This window comes from Molothrus aeneus, chromosome 19, assembly GCF_037042795.1.
Source record: "Molothrus aeneus isolate 106 chromosome 19, BPBGC_Maene_1.0, whole genome shotgun sequence".
Taxonomy (NCBI): Eukaryota; Metazoa; Chordata; class Aves; order Passeriformes; family Icteridae; genus Molothrus; species Molothrus aeneus.
The window spans coordinates 1488637-1508064 of NC_089664.1; the positions used below are offsets into that span (position 1 = coordinate 1488637).

At 52.1% G+C, this 19428-nt stretch overlaps 3 protein-coding genes across 3 annotated transcripts in view; 2 read left to right on the plus strand and 1 right to left on the minus strand.

Moving 5' to 3' along the window:
- Nucleotides 1-2127: 2127 nt before the first annotated feature.
- Nucleotides 2128-10926, plus strand: DPH7 (diphthamide biosynthesis 7). The gene is made up of 9 exons (XM_066562896.1): nucleotides 2128-2289; nucleotides 2730-2866; nucleotides 3293-3380; nucleotides 4107-4201; nucleotides 5768-5934; nucleotides 6754-6826; nucleotides 7617-7682; nucleotides 7853-8025; nucleotides 9005-10926. The coding sequence occupies exons 1-9, from the start codon at nucleotides 2152-2154 to the stop codon at nucleotides 9616-9618; spliced, it is 1551 nt and encodes a 516-aa protein (XP_066418993.1). The 5' UTR covers nucleotides 2128-2151; the 3' UTR covers nucleotides 9619-10926.
- Nucleotides 10927-11757: 831 nt separating this feature from the next.
- On the minus strand, nucleotides 11758-12702 carry MRPL41 (mitochondrial ribosomal protein L41). Its single transcript, XM_066562897.1, has one exon. It carries the CDS (start codon nucleotides 12430-12432, stop codon nucleotides 12025-12027), a length of 408 nt encoding a protein of 135 aa, XP_066418994.1. The 5' UTR covers nucleotides 12433-12702; the 3' UTR covers nucleotides 11758-12024.
- Nucleotides 12703-12920: 218 nt separating this feature from the next.
- PNPLA7 (patatin like phospholipase domain containing 7) overlaps nucleotides 12921-19428 on the plus strand; it is a 134636-nt gene continuing 128128 nt past the window's right edge. The window contains exons 1-5 of the mRNA XM_066563058.1: nucleotides 12921-12993; nucleotides 14272-14315; nucleotides 16656-16721; nucleotides 17401-17488; nucleotides 18060-18142. Of these exons, the coding sequence (XP_066419155.1) occupies nucleotides 12975-12993; nucleotides 14272-14315; nucleotides 16656-16721; nucleotides 17401-17488; nucleotides 18060-18142 (300 nt within the window). The 5' untranslated portion in view covers nucleotides 12921-12974. The remainder of the gene's footprint in view (nucleotides 12994-14271; nucleotides 14316-16655; nucleotides 16722-17400; nucleotides 17489-18059; nucleotides 18143-19428) is intronic.

A 19428-nucleotide genomic window follows, 5' to 3' on the forward strand; every position in this document is an offset into this window, starting at 1 on the left:
GGAGGCTGCAGCGTTCCTGGTGCTGGCTGTAACAGGGCTGCACACCCCCTGTAAACTCTGTGAAATGTTGGTACAGGCACCTTCCAGTGCTCCTTCCTATCAAAGTAGGATGATATCACCAATTCCAACATGCAGAAAACGCAACTGGAAATCCTGGCTGGCTTAAGGAATACCAAATCTGAAATATAGTGGATTGCAGGGCTTGGTGTTCTGATACTTGCACCTTGAAAACACCATCAGATTATAGTCTTAGTTTTCCTTTGTGACTCAATTTTAAATGAAACTCGTGGTAAAAGGAGCAGCTGAAAGACAGAAATGCTTATGGGAGGCATGGAGATGGTGTAAGACACCACATGAGCCAGGAGCAAAGCTTCACCACCCAGCAAAACAGCACTGAGAGCAAAAGGAAGCTGGTGTGATTAAACAGGAGCATGTGGGATACTCAGAGTAAGAAGAAATCCTTGGTAAATTGAACTTGTGTCCAAATGTAAGAGATGGAAAGAATAACATTTGGCAGGTGAAATGCAGAACAAGCAAAGAAACAAACCAACCCAGCAAAATAATACAAAGAAAAATTACTATGAGGACTGTTCAAGTCATAAAACTTGAATGAGTAGTTTTGAAAAAATCAGGAGCAGGGGAACTGCTGGAGTCAGCAGAGACTGATGCGCAGCAAAGGGAAGGGCTGACCTGAAGATGAAAGCCTCAGCAGAAGAAAATCCAGTGACTTGTTTGCATATGTGCTCCCTGTGAAAGAGCTGGTGGAGTTCACATGGGAATACTCCATATGGAGAGCTCCACAGGGAATCTGCTCAGAGCAGAAGTGCTTGCAGGAGAGATGAAAGTTCAGCTGAAATGAGCAGCAACAAGTCACCAGGACCAGACGGTGCCACCTACGGCTCCGAGGGAGCTCAGGGATGAACAAGCTGAGCTCCCAGCTGGGATGGCGACCTCTCCCTCGGTACAATGTCACAGCAAATGGCACAGCAGCTTCTGGAAGGAATTTCAAACTACAGCCACCTGCACTTCGTGAATTCATGGATGCTGTGAAGCAGCACCAATGGCTGAGTACTGAGGAGGAGTCAGTGTGGGTTCTGTACGGGGAAATCAGCTTCAAAACTTTACTGGAATTGCTTCAATTCCAGGCATCAAACAAGCAGGGAAAAGGGGATTTGGTTGGGACAGCTTGAACTGCATTCAATGATGACTTTGCTCAAGGCACTTAAGGAAGAAAAGTTGCTGGTCAAAAAGGGAAATGTCACAAAGACAACTGTTTAAAAGACAGGAAAGGAGTAGAAGGGAGGGTTTTTATGGTGGTGGGAGGTAAACAGCTGGATGTCCAATAGATTAAAAAAAAATTAGAAAAAAGGTAATGTATAATGAAACTGACAAAATCCACTAATGATATTATTCAGTGTAATGATAATATAACAAAGGCTGAGTGAATTGCAGAAGGATGTTATGAGAGAGTGGGAGATGAAATTCAGTGTCAATAAATGTAGGGTTGGTTATGGGAAAACAGCAAACGGCCCAGCCTTGGCTGATTTCACTCAGCAAGGAGACCTTTGGGTCTGCAGGGTTTCCGCCAGGGAGCAGCGGCAGCGCAGGCTCCAGGGCAGCGCAGGGAGCGGCACCGCGGCGGGAATGGCTGCGGGGCGCATCCCGAGGGGCAGAACCCGCCCTGAGCCGGGGAAAGGACTGAGGGGAGAGGGAAAGGCTGAGAGGGCAGCGCCCAGGAGCGCTCCGAGCCCCGGAACGGCTTCTGCGCAGGGACAGCGGCACCAGCCCGGGTGTGCTCGGGACGGGCCGGGCTGGGGAAGGGCTCCAAGGGAGGCGCTGGGGGATGGCGAGGAAAGGCTGAGCCCGGATTTCCCTCGTGAGCGGCTGCCGGGTTCAGGGCACGGGTCCCTCCCGGCGGTGCGCTGGAGCCGCAGCCAAGGACACATCGGGCGGGAGCTCGGACAGACGAAGGGAGCACCCAAAGCCCGGCGGGAGCCCCGCGTGTGTGGCCAGCCCGGCCGGGGGAAGAGGCGGCTCCGCGGGGGCAGCTCCGCCCCGGGCCCGCCCTGACCGGGAAGCAGACGGGGCCGGCCCCGCCTCCCCCGAGCCTCCCGGGAGCCGCCCCGGCGGCGCAGCAGGGCCCGGCCCGCCATGGCCGCGCCGTGCAGGACGCGCACGCTGCAGGTGGTGGACACGGAGTTCAGCGCGGACGCGGTGGAGTGGTGCCCGGTGGAGGGCTGGCACAGCATCCTGGCCTGCGGCACCTACCACCTGCGCCCGCCCGAGCAGGTGAGCCCGGCCCCGGCCCCGACCGGCCCCGCTCCGGGGCGAGTCCTTATCCCCATCCCCGTCTGTGCCCGGTACCGCTCCGGGGCGAGCCCCGGCCCCATCCCCGTCTGTGCCCGGTACCGCTCCGGGGCGAGCCCCGGCCCCATCGCTGGCCGCCACCGCAGCAGAGCGAGCCCCCGTCCCCGCCTGGCCCCGCTCCGGGCGAGCCGCATCCCCATCCCCGGTGCTGCCGTGCCTTGTCCCGGCTGGGGCGGCTCGAGGGGGGCAGAGGGGCCCCTCCGGTGAGCGTGGCTGTCTCCCTTCATCCCTTCTCTCCTTTCATCCCTCAAGGCTGTGACTGAGCAAGTGGCAGCCTCAGCCCAGCTCCTCGCTCCTGGCAGGATCTCCAGGAGGCAGAAGCGCGGCTGAGCTTGCCCCGTTCTTTCCCGTGTTTGCCACAGAGCGATTCCCGGGGGAGCAGTGCGGCCTGTGACCGGACGGGGCGGCTCTACCTGTACCACTACAACGAGGAGCAGCCCTACATCCCGCTGACCGAGATCCAGCGCATCGACACGGCCGCCATCCTGGACATCAAATGGTAACTCCGGCCTGCCAGGCTCGGTGCCACCGCAGCACGCTCTGCTCCTCCCGGCATCCTTTTTTGGCATGGCAGCAACAGCAATAGTTACTAATGGAACAGTTCCTTTCTTCTTGGAGGGAAGTACTTTCCAGTTTGTTCCAGTGAGAAAAGACTGCCTTGTTTCTGTTTTATACTTTCTGCTCACTGGACTGATGACTTTGTACCTCATTTATTTATATAATAACATATAGGAGATCTCCCTTGTACAGAATCCCCTCCTTGCAGGTGTGTGGGAATTTGAGGAGCCTTAGATTTTCTTAATGTGAGATTTTTTTAGTTACATACCTTCTTCTTGTGCATGTTGGAATGAAAGTTATGGCTTTGCTCTCTTCCTAAAATACAAGAAAGATAGACATTGGAGACATGTTTAACTTGATCTTTTAGGTGCCACATTCCTGTTGCAGAACATCCCATGGTTGGCATCGCAAACTCCACAGGTGCTGTGGAATTTTGCCACCTGACTGGAAGTGAGGTGGGTGGATGCAATGCCTGCTGCTGCTGAAGCTGGTTTTAAGCTGTGTTTGCTACATCTCTACATTTACTGGTAGTGTGTATAGGCTTGCAGGAAAGCTGGTTTCCATGGCTTCCTCAGCATGCTTAGCTTTTTAAATACTTCTTTTGTCTTCTGATAATGTTTGTCATAAATTCTATGAATTTGTTCATGGTGCCAGAGAGTTGGGTTGGGCTCTACCCATCTGCAGAGTCGGGGAGGAGAGGCAGGAGGAGGGAAGCAAACGCTGGAAACAAGTATGGCCTGACTGGGAAACATCAGAAAGTGCAAGGCTGATAAAAGCAGGGAGGATTTTTGGAGTGGGGTTTCTTTTGATGGTGAGAGAAGAGGGTGACCAGAGCCAGTCTCACAGAGCAAAGAAAGCAGAGGCCAGTGTGTAAAGGAATTCAGCAGTCAGGTCATCACTTCTGCTACACTTCATCGCTCCCTGAGAAGCAGCAGAGTTTAAGGGAGGTTTGGTGGGAGATGAGCAGCAGAAGGGTGGGATCCTGTGTGTGCAGCATGGTTTGCCCCTCAGCCAGCACTGGATGATTGTACAGTGCTGTGGCACATTTCATTGCTTCTTCAGTGTGGGACCCTCATTTGCTCATCATTCTTTGGAAAACCTGTTTCTGTGGGAAGCAGTGCATCTGTCATTACGTGCCTGCTCTCTTTCCAGTCTTAATGCTGTCCTTTTGTTTCCAGTAGAAGAACAGCTGCATGTTGGAGCCACGCTTCAGGGTGGATCTCGGGGCACAGCGCCTGGCCTTGTCCCTGGACTGGTCCACTGGACGAGAGCAGTGGTGAGGATGGGAGATGGAGGCTGGGGCTGGAGCCCAGGGTGTGTGGGACAACTTTCAGGAGAAGTTGAGCGCTTGGATGAAGCAGTCTTTAGTGATTTTGACTTTCTTGATCCCAGCTGGCTCCCTGGCCCTGCTCTAGAAGTAGCTCTTTCCAGAGCAAAGGTAACAGGAACACAAGCACTGGCCACTGGAACAGGAGCAGAGAATAAACCAACAACAAATGGGAGGTTGTGCTCTGGGGAATGGCAGCAGGTGAGCCAGGGATGTGTCTTCTGCTGCCTTTGTTAAAAGGAAAGACCAGAACGGGATGCAAATGGAGCTGCTGGTACTAACTCTGCTCTTAGAACAGCTGAAATTTTAGTGTGAAGTTCTCCTTAAGAACTGCTAATAATAGCACATGTAGGAAGTTTAATCATGGATTAGTGAGAAACAGGAGAGAATTGGTTAGGAAGTGGCTCCTTCTTCTCTCAGCTGCTCATACATGAGATTTCAGAAACAGCATTGCTGTGTGAAATAAGCTGAATTAGCTGTACCTTGAAAGGGAGTGGGGGTTAATATGTTTTGTAGGTGCAGATGAAGGGTGGTGCCTTTGGTGTGAGGCTGGAAACCAGGGAGATCAGGCAGTCATTGCTTAATGCTGTAGGGCAAATTTGCTAATTAAAGCAATTTCTGTTTGTGTTAATGTGTTAATGAATAAGTAGAATTGCCAGTTAGACTTCCTTCTAACATTCCTCCTTTTTTTGTCTCTGTCCTACATGATAAATGATTGTTGCCATGATGAAATGCCCCTTTAAACCTGTCATTGTTGTCACTTGAGAGACCAGTAACTTCTTCTAGAAGCCAAATGTGCATTGTTCACATCTCTGCAGGAAGGGGGTGGCCCTGTATCTCTTATGTGGGAATTTGGGAGATTCAGATTTTGGGAGTGTGGTTGAATCATTTGATACAGAACTGGAAAGAAGCCCCAGGCCACCAAAGCAGTGCCTGCAGTTGCAGGTAACCAAACAGAAGGGATCTAGTTCATGTCAGGGAATGCCAGAAAATCTGTGCACTGGGAATTGCAAAACATTTGCCAGTGCTCCAAGGTCATTGTGTCTAGAAACTGTAACTGTGGCACAGGAAGAGAGCAGGAGAGGTCAGGATCAGCCAGTGCTTTGGGTTTCAGTGATAGCAAGGAAATAAAACATCTCTTTGTACTCCAGAAGAGGGAAGAGGCTCTGAAAGGGCATTGTCAGTCTGACTTGGAGGAAAAAAAAAAAAAGAACCCTCTTCACATGGAATTTGTTTATTGATGTAATGTGAAGCATGTAAGAAGTCAAGTTTTGCATCTCTGAGAAAGATGAGAGCCAGTAGTGGTTCCTTCCCTGACCTGGGTGTGAGTGGTTGCTCCCTGTGAGAGCAGGGAGTGGCAGTCACTGGGGCAGGTGATTTTAAGATGAAGCTGGAAAGAATTGTATGAATGTGTCATTCCTGCCACCATGCTGCCAGTCTCTACCAGTGTTTATTTGAATTGAAATATTTGATTGTTGCAGTAATTCCCAATGTTTTTTGTGTACCCTGCTGTAGTGGATGTCCTTTAAGAGTGATCAGCAGTGATTCAGAGGGGAAGCTGAATCTTTTCTCCATAGATGAATCTGCTCCTTCTGTGCATGTCCTGAACCAGTGGGAAGCTCACAGATTTGAGGCCTGGATTGCTGCTTTTAATTACTGGGACATTGATATTGTGTATTCAGGTCTGTATGGGCTGGGGATCTCCTTGGGGCTGTTGGGGAGGTGCTCCTTGTCTGGGGATGTGTTCCTTGGGTTTTTACTTTCCAGGGTTGGGTGAGCTGCTTGCATCACCTCTTGACAGAGCTGGGTCCTCTGATTTGGGGTGGAAGGCTTCATTTCTTGATGGTGGAAAAGGGTTGGAGTTAATTAGGAGAAGCTGTACCCTGAAAACTGTACTTTGGGTGACTTGGCAAAAAAGATTATATTCTTCTGCAGTATGCTAAAAGCCAGAGAGCTCTTTGAGTCCAGTCTTTATAACTCCTAATTCTTTTTCTTTCCAAAAAGGAGGGTACCACCATATTGATACCACATGTGTTTCCTGTGGTGATGAGTATTGGGAGCCTAATGTGATTTTTGGTGTGTCTGTTAAATTCTGTGAGATCCCAGGGCTGGAAAGCATCAGCTCTGTGTCACAGACTGCCCTGAGCTGGAAGGGACCACCAGGATCCCCAGCCCAGCCCCTGTCCCTGCCCAGACCCCCAGCAACCCCAGCCTGGGCATCCCTGGCAGCGCTGCCCAAAGGCTCCTGGAGCTCTGGCAGCCTCGGGGCCGTGCCCATTCCCTGGGGAGCCTGGGCAGTGCCAGCACCCTCTGGGGGAAGAACCTTGCCCTGAGCTCCAGCCTGAGCTGCCCTGGCCCAGCCCCAGCCGTGCCCTGGCTCCTGTCCCTGGCCCAGAGCAGAGATGGGAGCTGCCCCTCGGGAGGAGCTGCAGATCCCTGGCACTGCTTTGCCCCATGCTCAGGGCTGGTGCTGAGGGTCACAGTGTTTTGTCCCTGGGCAGGAGGGGATGACAGCCTGCTCAAGGGCTGGGACACCAGGTGCAGTCCGGAGGCTCCAGTCTTCACCAGCAGGAGGTGAGTGAGACCTGTCCACGCCCAGCCCTCCAGCAGTGGGGTGGGAACCCTCGCTGCTGCCCTGCCCCTGCCCAAGCCACTGAATTCAGACACGTGCAGTGATAGTGGCTGCTGGTTCTGCCTCCCCTGGGAAATGGAGGCATCTATTAGGGTTTTTTCATCAGAACAACTTCAGGTTGAAACTTTCTTCTCTGTGTCCTTTAACACAATAAACCAAGTGCTGACTTCCACATGTGAAGAAGGTGGTAGTTTCTTTCTAAAAAAGAATCCTGATTTATACTTTTATTTTGGCAATTTTTGTGTGTGTTAAGTTTGGATATATTATTATGGAATGTTTTTTAGAAAATATTTTTTCTCCACTGGTTAGTTATTTGAAGTGATCTCTTTTCTATCTTATTTTAAAAAATGGTTAAAACAATATACACAGCTCTCCAGTGGAATTCTGTATGTAAACTTAAATTACACTGGGGACCATGGCTATGGAAATACTAATTTTGGGAGTAAAGTCTCCTGGGAATGGAGGTGTTCTGCTGGAATTCTTAGGGCCTTTGAGCAGCAGTGTATGGGGTAAATATTACTAGAAAATACTTGTGCTGAGAGATGATGTGAGTAGGAGTTTGTCCCTGGGAAGGCTGTTGGACTCAGTAGATGAAAATCTGCTTGGGTAGGTCACTGGACTGAAATTTTGAGCTTACCTCTCCTGAGACACCTTGATGAAATAATGCGGACTCAAAATCCTTTAAATTCAAGGGAGAAGCCCTTCTCAAAATGCTGTCTCTCCCCTCTGCAGACATTCCATGGGTGTGTGCAGCATTCAGTGCAGTCCCCACCGGGAGAATCTCCTGGCCACAGGCAGGTGAGGCCCTTCCAGCTGCTCTCCCCTGGTGTGCCCAACCCATTCTGTTACCTGAACGTGCTGCTGCCTCTGCAGGAGTTCCATGTGGTGCAGAGCATGTGGCCTTTCCTACCTTTGTCCTGTGCCCTGACCTGGCTGTGCTTTTCTGCCTGTTGGTGTTGTGTCCCCAGCTACGACGAGCACGTGCTGCTGTGGGACACCAGGAACATGAGGCAGCCTCTGGCTGACACCCACGTGGAAGGTGGGGTGTGGAGGCTGAAGTGGCACCCCACGTGTGACTTCGTGCTCTTGGCAGCCTGCATGCAGAGCGGCTTCAAGATCCTGGACTGCCGCGGGAGCCTGGGTGAGTGTCTGGGGAGCAGAGGTGCTCCAGGGCTGCTCTGTGTGCTCCTTCACTGCCCCCAGGTTCATGGGGAGCTCCAGCTCTTGCTGGAAGGACTGAGATGGTGTTAATAGCCATCTGTTCCAGTTTGAGGTAACTTCCAGCTTTTCCACATCTGGGCACTCTTTTGGTCTGCTTGGTTGTGCCAAGGCCCTGTCACTGTGTGTGTGTAAATCTTCCAAAGGTTTTTTTTTCACGGGAGGAAAGCCTTTGTGTTTGGTGTGAGGGCACAACCACTCTGGGTTTGTGTGCATTCTGCTGGCTCAGAGAGGTGCTTCTGACTGTCAGGTGGTGCTTTCCTGTTAGCAGGAGTCACTGACCTGCTGGGGAGACAGTTATTGCCTCAGGAAGGAAGTGCTCTGCAGCCTGGTTAATCCAGAATAACATGAATAAGCCCTTCATGTGAATGATGAGGTACTTCATGGTGGAAAAGCCCTTTGCATTCACATTACAAATGCAAGCTGACAGAGGATGGCTGGGTTCCTGGGATCTCCAGACCTTGGCCAGATCAACAGCTTAGGAAATGAGGATGGCATTTCTCCTGTGTGGGGAAGGAAGGAACTCACTGTGAGAGTCAATGCAGTGTGTTAATAACCAGGACCTGGAAATCCCCCAGGTGTGTTCATGGCTCAGTGAAGGTTGTGGTGTGATCAGTCTTGTCCATCTTGAGCCTTTGTAGACACTTCAAATAATGATGCTCTTTAATCTCATGCATGTTAAACCCTCTTCTCCTCTGCTACTGACCCAGGAGGAATCAAGGCCATTGAGAGGTGGCTGAAAAATGGTCAGTACCTCATTCCACCACTCAGTGGTGAAGAAGGGAATAACCAGAGAACTCTGCCATGAGACACAGCCAGTGCTGGAATGGCTGCTGAGCACTCTGCCACAACCCACAACTTGATTTCTAAGTAATTTCATTTATCTTTTTTTTTTTTTTAAGCGGAAAACACAGAGGAATGTATCATCCTGTCATCCTATGTCCTGCACAATTCCTTGGCCTATGGGGCTGACTGGTCAAGGCTGTGTCCAAGGGATTCCCTGCCTGCCAGCCAGGACCCTGCTGCTGTGTGCCAGCCTCAGGAGGAGCTCATGGGAGCATCAGGGCAAGGAGATGAGAGGCTGAATTTGCAGGTCCAGAACCTGAAGATAATTTATGAATCTCCTACAGCTACTTTTGATGTAATCCTGGATGAGGAGAGTGAAAGCCCTGCTGTGGCACTCACAGCAGGGGCAGGGCCAAAGCTGGCTGGGGATCCTGGACTGCTCAGGGGCTCTGGTTTAAAGGGAGGTTTAGATTTGGCTGCCCAAGGGGCAGATCTGGGGTCAGCCAGCAGCTCTGACTCAGGAGTCAAGAGAGCCAATGGAATGGGCCTGGACAGAGGCAGTGACTCAGCCAGGTCTCCAGACAGCCCCAAAGAAATGAGCATTGTGGCCACTTGTTCTTTCTATGACAACATCCTCCATGTCTGGAAGTGGGAGATGAGCCTGGTGACCCCTCCAGATGTGCCAAGTCCTAGATCTCCATCCAAAGGAACAGCTGAAAGTTTGCATTGACCAGTCCCAATGGAAGAGGGAGGAAAACTCCTGAACTGAGAGTGACAGCTGAGCCTAATGCCCTGACTTCTGCTGGGCTTTGCCATCTTACTGCTGAGCTTGGGAGTCCTCCAAGGCCAACACTGATGGGATTCCTCCAGTTCTGTTTTCAGCACAGAGGGAAGCCTTTGCTTAGAGGCCTGTGGTTATGGCCAAGACAGGTTTATTCAGTTTTTCCCTTAATGTCCCAGTTCCTCTCACAGGCTGCTGCTTTGTACCTCAGATCTGACTCCTTTCAAGGCTGGTTTGCATTTCACAATGGATCTGTCAGGCCCCTTCTCCTCCTTCCCTCACAAACCAGACTTGGCTGTGCTGCTGTGCAGACCCAGGAAGTGATCAGAAGGTTTCCTGAATGTCTCAGAAAAGCCCCTGGGCAGAGGCTTGGCTGTGTGATGGGAGGAGAGCTCGGACAGGCCAGATGCAGTGCAATGTGCTCACAGTGATGTTTAACAGAGAGAAGGAAGTGCAGACTGTCTGTGTGATGGGAAGTGCTGTGGGATCCTCCTTGTGAGGGTCCTGGTGCTTCTCCATCATTTTCCATCACTCATCACCTGACTGCAGATTCCTTCATCATTCCCAGCTGAGCACACCCTGGTTCAGATAAGTCCTGTAGTGACCCCACCATGTTTTAGTGCCACTCAACCACCCCCATGGCCTCTCCATATTCAGCTCATTCTTTCTGCTCTCCACAGAGCCACCTTTAGGTCCAAAGGCAAGCTCAGTTCTTAAAAGGTGAACAGCTTTAAGATCAAAACCTCCAAAAAGTATAAGTGGTGTTTCTTGACATGTTTTTAAATTTGAAATAAGTACAGAAACCAAAATCTTAACAGCATTGCCCTAACTACCTCCAGGAATGGCTGCAGGATTTCTCATGGTTGCTCCATTAGCTCTCTTTTTTTCACTGTGAAACATCAGCAAAACACCCTTTCTGGAACATTTCTCTATTGTTAGAAACAAAAAACCAGCTTAAACTAGATCAGTAACCTTTAGCATGCACGATTGGTCTTTGAAGGTCCTAAAGAATGAGTCGTGTGGAGGGAAAGAAACACCAGCAACAGGTCTCTGTGTAACAGTGCTGCAACTAAAAGAGGTGCAGCAGATGAGAACTTTGCTGCTTTGTAACCCCCTTCTCAAGGGTGAATGTGTATTTTAGCAAACATTCTGGAACACTGTTACATGAAGATTCATATTAGTAATGAAAACAAGAGCTTTTGCTAAAGAAAAACATGCTATTTTTGGATGTTTCTAAAATAAAACCAATATAAATGATTTATCTTTTTTTGGTTGTTTTGAGTTTAAAAAAAAAAGAAAAAAAGACTTGACAGTCCTTGTGAGGACCCTGTGCCCTGGCCTGGGCCAGCTCGGGCTCCAGGGGTGAATATTCTTTGGGAGGCAGAGTGGACAATCCAGTTTCCTGGGAAAGCCGAGGGTGTGTCCCTGTATCTGTTTTAAAGGTTGTAATGGCTTTTATTGCCCTGTGAGAGCAGCGGGAACAGCCCCAGGGCAGCGAGGCTGCAGCGGTGACACCCACTGGGACCAGCCTGGTTTAGGCTTTAGGCCAGGCCTTGCTTTGCTCAGAGCAATGAGGTGAGCCAGTTCTGATCTGCCTTCACACGGCGTGTGAGGCAAATGATGTGCTGAAGAGCAAGGTGGAATTGGCAGCAAAGGGCAGAGGATTTCCTGCTCTCCAGCCCTGCATCCCCCTCCAGGCAGCTGCCAAGTGCCCTGCGGGGCAGCAAGGCTCCCAAGGGAAGGGATGAAGGGCCACGGCTGCCAACAGCAACAGCAGCAAGGCAGTAAAAGCCACGTGTGTGACTTGTTGTCATCAGCTTCACAGGAGGGGAAAAATGCAGAGCTCAGTTAGAAAAGCTGTGCCTTCCCCATCCCCACAGTGGCTGCTCCCTGAGCACAGCTCATCCTTGTGTCACTGGGGCTGCAGCACCCCCACTCCATCACAGCCCTGCCCAGCCCCGGAAATGTGGGGGTTTGAACCCCCCCCACCACTGTAAGAACTCAGCTGGCAGCCCTTATTACAGACTGAGTGCTCACACACCATCCACTCATCTTCCTTTCTCCCAAAGTGAACACTTCCAGTCTTAATTTAATTTTTAAAGTTTAATTCCTAAACTTTGCAGTACTTTTTCTTTAGAAATGTCATGGACTCCTCATCCTCAGAACCCCAGAGAGGGCTCTTCTCACCAGGCACATCTGTCTCCCAGAGCATCACCAGTCATGGATGGGAAATCAAACCGCAGATTTCACTAGGACTCAAATCAGATATTACAGAAGAGCAAGGCAGAAGGATTTGCTTTAACGTCCAGTGACGGAGCCTGTCCCGCGTTGCCCGGCGGTATCACCGCCTGCTCCCTACCGCACGTAGTTCTTGGGGAAGAGCTGGAAGAGCTTGCCCTCCTGCGTGGGCTCGAAGCCGTACTTCTCCAGGTTGTTGGGGTCGAATGTGCCGTCCTTCACGTCCTTCTCGATGCGCGGAGCCACCAGCTGGTCGAAGAGCTGCTTGGCCGTCATGGGCGGCTCGGAGCCCTCGGGGGCGCGGTAGGACACGTAGGGCCGCAGCTTGAAGCCCGTCAGGTCGGGCACGACGAACTCGGGCACCATCTCCTTGACGAGGAGGAACTTCTTGTTGCGGGTGAGCACGCCCAGCTTCTTGGCACCGCGGCCCTTGTTGTGGCTCCGCGGGCCGCGCTTGCTGGTGAACGGCGACACGCGGTCGGCGCCGCGCACCAGCCCGCGAACCAGCTGGGTCAGCAGCCCCATGCCGGGCACCGGGGGCTCAGCGGGGCCGGAGCCGGGCCCTGCAGACACCGGGGGCTCAGCGAGCCGGGCCGGTCCCTGAGGGCAGCCGGCAGCTCAGAGAGACTGGACCAGTCCCCGCGGAATTAGCGAGCCCAGGAGAGCACCGGGGGGGCCAGCAGAGGCGGAGCCGGTCCCTGCGAGCACCGACACCTCCCCAAACCGCGCCGGGGCCGGGTTCCCCTCACGACCCAGAGTGGCCCCGCGGCGCTCCCGCCTCCGCACACCCCAACACCGCCCGCTCCCATTGGCCGGGCCGCGCCAGCCAATCAGCGACGCCGATGCTGCCCCCGCGCAGCCCGCGAGCCGAACGGCTCCAGGGGGGCTTTTCCCGCCAATCAGCAGCGAGCGGCCCGCGGCTGGGCGGGGCCTGGCGCAGCCGCGCCCCCTGGCGGCAGCGGGTGGGGTCTGCGCTCGGCGCCCTTCGCCCCCGGCCCGGGGACCGCGAGCGCCGGGGACAGAGACCGGGACTGGTGTCGGGGCTGGGACCGCGACCGGCACCGGTGATGGCGGAGGAAGAAGCAGGTGAGAGGGTGCCGGGGATCGCCGGAGCGCGGCGGCAGGACGCGGGCCTGGCGGGCTGGTGCAGTCGCGCGGTGCCCCCGGTGGTGCCGGTGCCCCAGGCCCGGCGGGAGGAGTTGTTGTTGTTGTCGTCTTGTTCGGAGCCCGTGTCCCGAGCTCTGGCCTGGCGGAACCGGGCCGGGACAGCACCCGGGGATGGCCGGGAGAGCGCCCGGGGCTGGCCGGGAGAGCGAGCTGGGTCCGGCTGGAGGTGCCCATGAGGGTTACCCGCGGTCACTGCCGGTCCCTGCCCGGGCCGGGTCGGGGCTGTGACCAGGCAGGGTCGGGGCTGTCCCCGGGTAGGGTCGGTGCTGTCCCCGGGCAGGGTCGGGGCTGTCCCCGGGCTGTCCCCGGGCAGGGTCGGGGCTGTCCCCGAGCTGTCCCCGGGCAGGGTCGGGGCTGTGACCAGGCAGGGTCGGGGCTGTGACCAGGCAGGGTCGGTGCTGTCCCCGGTCTGTCCCCGGGCAGGGTCAGTGCTGTCCCCGGGCAGGGTCGGGGCTGTCCCCGGTCTGTCCCCGGGCAGGGTCGGGGCTGTGACCAGGCAGGGTCGGGGCTGTCCCCGGTCTGTCCCCGGGCAGGGTCGGGGCTGTGACCAGGCAGGGTCGGGGCTGTCCCCGGTCTGTCCCCGGGCAGGGTCGGGGCTGTGACCAGGCAGGGTCGGGGCTGTCCCCGGTCTGTCCCCGGGCAGGGTCGGGGCTGTGACCAGGCAGGGTCGGGGCTGTCCCCGGTCTGTCCCCGGTCTGTCCCCGGGCAGGGTCGGGGCTGTGACCAGGCAGGGTCGGGGCTGTCCCCGGTCTGTCCCCGGGCAGGGTCGGGGCTGTGACCAGGCAGGGTCGGGGCTGTCCCCGAGCTGTCCCCGGGCAGGGTCGGGGCTGTGACCAGGCAGGGTCGGTGCTGTCCTCGGTCTGTCCCCGGGCTGTCCCGTCCCGCGGGGCCGCTCCGGTGTTTGCTCTCGGTAGGAGCGGGGCTGGGTCCGGCTGAGCCGCCGGGCTCGGGGCTCTCGCACAGCTCTCTCCGTGTGGAGAGGCTCCCGGGGAGCTCCTGCCTGGATTCCCGTGATGTGGAGAAGGTTCTTCGGGAGAGTCCCGGCCCCCAGCACTTCCCTGCTGGGTTTTATTGCTCAGCACAAAGGGAGCATAAAGTTAAAAAGTTATTGTTCTCGTGTTGTTCAAGAGTTTGCATCGGGAGCTGCAGTCGTCTCTTAACTCAGCCTTCTCTTTGCTTTTGTCTTTGCTCCTGCAGCTCCTCCAGACATGGATGAAGGGGAAAACATCACCAGCCTTCAGGTACAATATGTTTTGCTCTTATTTTTGGACTTACTTATTTCCCTGTGAGTGTTTCCAGAAGCTGAAAGCAGCTGTACCTAATTTGATAGCATTGGGACCATGCCTTTAGATGCTTTTACTTTGAAAGAGCCTTTCCTGCTGGGAGTTTTATCCTTCCAAACTTTTGAGGATTGGTCCCATTTTATTGTGTATTTGTTTTATTTCTTGCAAACCATTCATGCTCTGCTTCATATTCTAAACTGTTTTAATAATGCTATGATTAAGATACTTTAATTTTTATCCTGAAAAAGGAGGAGTTGCAGAATTCTGGCAGACTGCACTTCTTACATTTGTTTTTAATCACACATGTGAAACTCACAGACTAAAAAGGCACATGATGCTTTCTCTAGTCCTGAAAAACAAACCCCATGAGAGGAAATAGTTCTCAAACTGAAAAACACACACAATGTACTTGTACACAGTTAGCAATGTTTTGTGAAAATCCAGGTTCTGTAGTCAAAACAAGGCACGGGTGCCTCTGAGCTGTGAGGAAGCCTTGTGTTTGGGCTAATCCCAATTTTAAGCCCTTGTTTTCAGGGTTGATAAGCCTTTTTCACCCCTGCCTGCCCGGGGAATGTGTCAGTGTTTGCCTTGGACTGCAGTGAGGAGTGGTTGGACTCTCAGCAGTGCTGGGTGCTGGACCCTGGATGGGTGTGAGCTGCACTTGTGAGGCTGCATGTTTGTGCTGATTGCTGCTCAGCCTCGAGTTCCTAAGGAAACCTGGACATCAGGAGGCAGAGAAATGCTCTTTGTGCCAGTCCATGCTCTGGGCAGGTCACTGCTCATGTTCAGATGCAGGGAGGGCTCTGCAGGGTGGTCCCACAGGCGTTGCCTTCAATGAGAGGAAATTTTGAGGGTTCCTTGGCTTGGGGTGCTGAGCACAGCCCTCCTCAGAGAGGAGCTGCCCTGGTGACTTGGCTGTGACCTCATTCCTGCCCCAGGAGCTGTCACAGCAGTCACTGACACGGCTCAGGTGTCTGCACAGCTCAGCCTGGCTGCTTTGCTTCCTCTGCTTGTCCACAAGGATTGTCCAGGCTGGGAAAGATCCCCCCTGAGTCTGAGCAGGGCAATATCACACTGTCACTCGTGAAAACTTTGCAAGGACCTCTCTGGGGTTCTTGGAGGTCTGAATTTCATCTTTCCCTTCTTGCTTTTCTGTACTGAAGCCCCAGCCTGGACATGTTTGTGTTTTATTCTTTTTCTCCATGGATTTGTTTCTCCCCTTGCAGCAGCAATGTGAGTGTCAGTTGGCAATTACTATTTTTGGTGTTATTTGAGATCATACAGGCCTGGGGAGCAGCAGAACTGTCCATGTCCCAGTGTCCCTGACACTGTCAAGGGGAAATAAATGCATTAAGTGACCAGAACAGACTTCCACCAGGAACTCTGTGTCACCAGGTGTTCTACCTGTTGCTGACACATCTTCAGCTTTTTATTTTTTCAAAATCTTGTGACTGTTCACTGCAATCCCATGAGTAATAGTCTGATAACAATAGTGACAGAGTTAGTTTGACTCATATTGGGAAGATAAACACTGAAGTGCTAAAGTGACCTGAGAAGGCAAAGTGAGCACAGGGATCTGTTGAGGTGGCTGGTCTGGCAGGAGTTTCCTTTGTGCTGTAAAACTGGAATTAATTCCATTAGAGAGACCAGTTTGGTGACTTGGTGTGCTCTTCATTTTTCTCTTGGTGGCAAAGCTGAGTTCAGCTGTCGTCCAGATCTGGAACCAGGGGCAGGAATGGGACCTGGGCTGTGTGTAGTGCTTAATTAAGTGCTTTCAAGGTTCAAGACTTACAGGGGGATGTATTTATCCTTGTACTCATGTTGTTTTCACTTGTTCCTAAGAATTGTTTTACCTTTCCCTCCTCTCTCTTAAGTTTTGGGTTGGCATTTGTGAGACTGTTTTAGGTGCCAGGTTTTATCCTGAGTGACACTGCTGGGCACAGGTGCCAGGACAGCACACCTGAGCTCATGTGCATCATCTGCTTTTTATGTGACTTTAAGATGCTGCTTTGTGACTTGTTTTCTCAGTCTCATAAAGTCCTTTGCATTCCATTCTCATCCTTGTTGTTCTGAATAATACAGAATGATTTTAAAAAGTGTTCATCTCTGTTTGACCCTGGTTTAGGCCTGAACTGACAGCAACACAAAACTTCCCTACTCATCCCTTTCCACTGAACGTTTCCCTTTGCAAAGTGGGTTATAAGTCAAAGAAAAACACAATCCAGTTGGTTGAGGTGTTTTCATGGGGACTTTTCTCCACCTGTGGGAAATTAATTTCACCTTCCTTTTTCTTGCCAGGCTGTGGTGCTGGGAGGTGGGACCCCCATCCTGCAGTTTGTGGAGGACAGGATCCAGACCACCATGGTAAAGTAGAGCTGCAAGCAGCTGGGGGTGCATCCACAGCAGCTTCTCCTGAGCTCCATGAGCTCTGCTGAGCCACTGCCAAACTCTGAGTGTTGGTTTCTTTGCTCTCACCATGCATGAGGCAGGAATTAATTGCTGTTATTTAGAATCACAGGCTGGTTTGGGCTGAAAGGGACCCTAAAGCCCATCCAGTTCCATCCCCTGCTATGGCAGGGACACCTCCCACTATTCCAGATGGCTCCAAGCCCTGTCCAACCTGGCCTTGGGCACTGCCAGGGATCCAGGGGCAGCCCCAGCTGCTCTGGGCACCCTGTGCCAGGGCCTGCCCACCCTCCCAGGGAATAATTCCTGCCCAATATCCCATCCATACCTTCCCTCCTTCATCTTGAGGCCATTCCCCCTTTTCCTGTCCCTCCATGCCCTCACACACCCCCTGTACATTGAGTTGATCAGCTCCCAGATCTTTGGGAAGGAAAACATGGAATATTTTCCATGTGATCATAGGACTGGTTTAAACTTTTTGCATATGAGATGTTTGAATTAAAAATTAAGTATTTATGAATGTGCTTGACTTTTAGACATCTCACTGAACTGAGTGTTCTTCAGCCCTTCAAAAAGTATGTAGTAACTTCTGAAGTTGAAAATCATTAACTTCTTTCTCCCTAAATTTCCCTCCCAGCTGACTGGAATTGCAATTGGAGCTGCAGTTGCACTGTTGCTTATAGCAGTTGTTGTGTTTGTCGTGTACAGAAGAGTGAGACAGTCTAGTAAGTACTTGATAACCATGTAAGTTTTAAACCCAATTTTTCCATAAATCTTGAGTCTTTTTGTAATTTTCAGTGGTAGTTGTTTGCTGCAGAGGTGTGGTTCTTGCAGAACAGCAGCTTTAAAGGATGGAGAACTTGTGTTGGTTCCCTGCCCCAGGTGTGAGCCCAGAACTGTCACAGGCAGCACCTGCAGGTTTCATTTCTTTGGGGTGTGAGCAGTGTCAGCCTCAGGACCAGCTGTGAATTCTGCAGAGGAATTCACCCCTGCTGCGATTTCACTGTCACAGATGGAGAAATGATTGAATTAGAGGTTTCCTTGGGGAGATTAAAACTGCCCAAGCCTTCAGTGTGTTTAGAGAGCCCTTTATCTCCTCTGGGGCTGAGGTGGAGCCTCAAGGCAGCCCTGCCTGGGTCTGGCTTGGCCAGGGCTGGGCAATGAGGGATCCCAGGGTGGTTTAAACCCCAAACCCTGCCCACAGGAGCTGTTCTGGAGGCAGCAAAGTGCCCAAGCTGTGCTCAGGTGTTCTCCCAGCTGCTGCAGGGGGTTTCTGATGTGATGCTTCTGTTCCAGAGCAACTTCAGCCCCACGTGCCTCAGTACAGGTTCCGCAAGAGGGACAAAGTGATGTTCTACGGGAGGAAGATCATGAGGAAGGTGAGGGCACCTGGTGAAATCCAGTGTAAAGTTGAGAGGTGTAAAGTTTGCAACACTTCACTGGCAGAGCCTGGCCCAGGGCCTCCAGCCTGTAAATGTCACTGGGATGTTGTGGATGTTTCAGCTCTCCTGCAGTACTGACTGCATTGCTGGTGGAGCAGCAGCAGCTTCTCTTTCTGGCCAGACCTTTCCTCTTTGAAAAATATTTGCAGGCAGTGAAGGCAGGAATAAATCAATGAATATCTAACTCCTGTAGGGAGTTAATGTTTGTTTAAATATCCCAGAATCCCAGACTGGTTTGGATTGGAAGGAACCTTAAAGCTCATCCCATTCCACCCCCTGCCATGGGCAGGGACACCTTCCACTGTCCCAGGATGCTCCAAGCCCTGTCCTGGGACACTGCCAGGGATCCAGGGGCAGCCCCAGCTGCTCTGGGCACCCTGTGCCAGGGCCTGCCCACCCTCACAGGGTCCTGGCTGTTCCCTGTGCTGCCAAGTCCAGGTGTGCACTCCCTGCACCCAACATCTGTAGAAAAATAAGGTACAGGGAAGTAACCATCCTTAGTCACCCTGTGTGGAGGAACACTTCCTCCTGTGAACTGCCCTAGCCTCTGCCTCCCACACTTCATTGAGGTGCATTCAAACACTTTGACTTAATTAGACACTGGTGGGTTTAATATTCAGTTCTGGAGCTGTTTCATTGTGGAGGAGGTGGTTGCTCCCTGAATCTTTCATGGCAGGTCAGCCTTTAAGTAGAACTTGGCCAAAAAAGCCTTCAATGAGAGGAAGTTTTTTGTGTGCAACTTCATAATTTTAATATTCTTGATGATTTTCATGTGCAACTTCATAATTTGAATAATTTTAACCAAGCTCTTTATATGTAATTCACATAAGAATGCTTAGAATTCCACATGGGAAAACAATTTCAGGTAGTTTTTTGTTTGAGTTTTAGACCTTACTTTTTGCTTTTCTTCCTGAGTAAGACACAAAACATTACACCCAAACTGCTGTGGGTTGTATTTCCTGGGTTTTTTATAACATACCAAGATTTTATTTTCAAAAAAATAAAATCCCTCCAAACTAATTAAAGATTCCTTTTGGGAGAGAAACTTTTTAGAGAGATTCAGCTCTTAGGGTAACAAATGGAAAACTGGGAATGTTTTGAAAATACTTGATGAGGGGCTTGCTTGGTGTAGCAGTTGTGGTGTTTCTCCAGAGGGTGGCACCTGGGAACTAGGAAATGCAAGGAAAGGCCTTGGTTGTCACCATCACAGCCAGATAGAATCT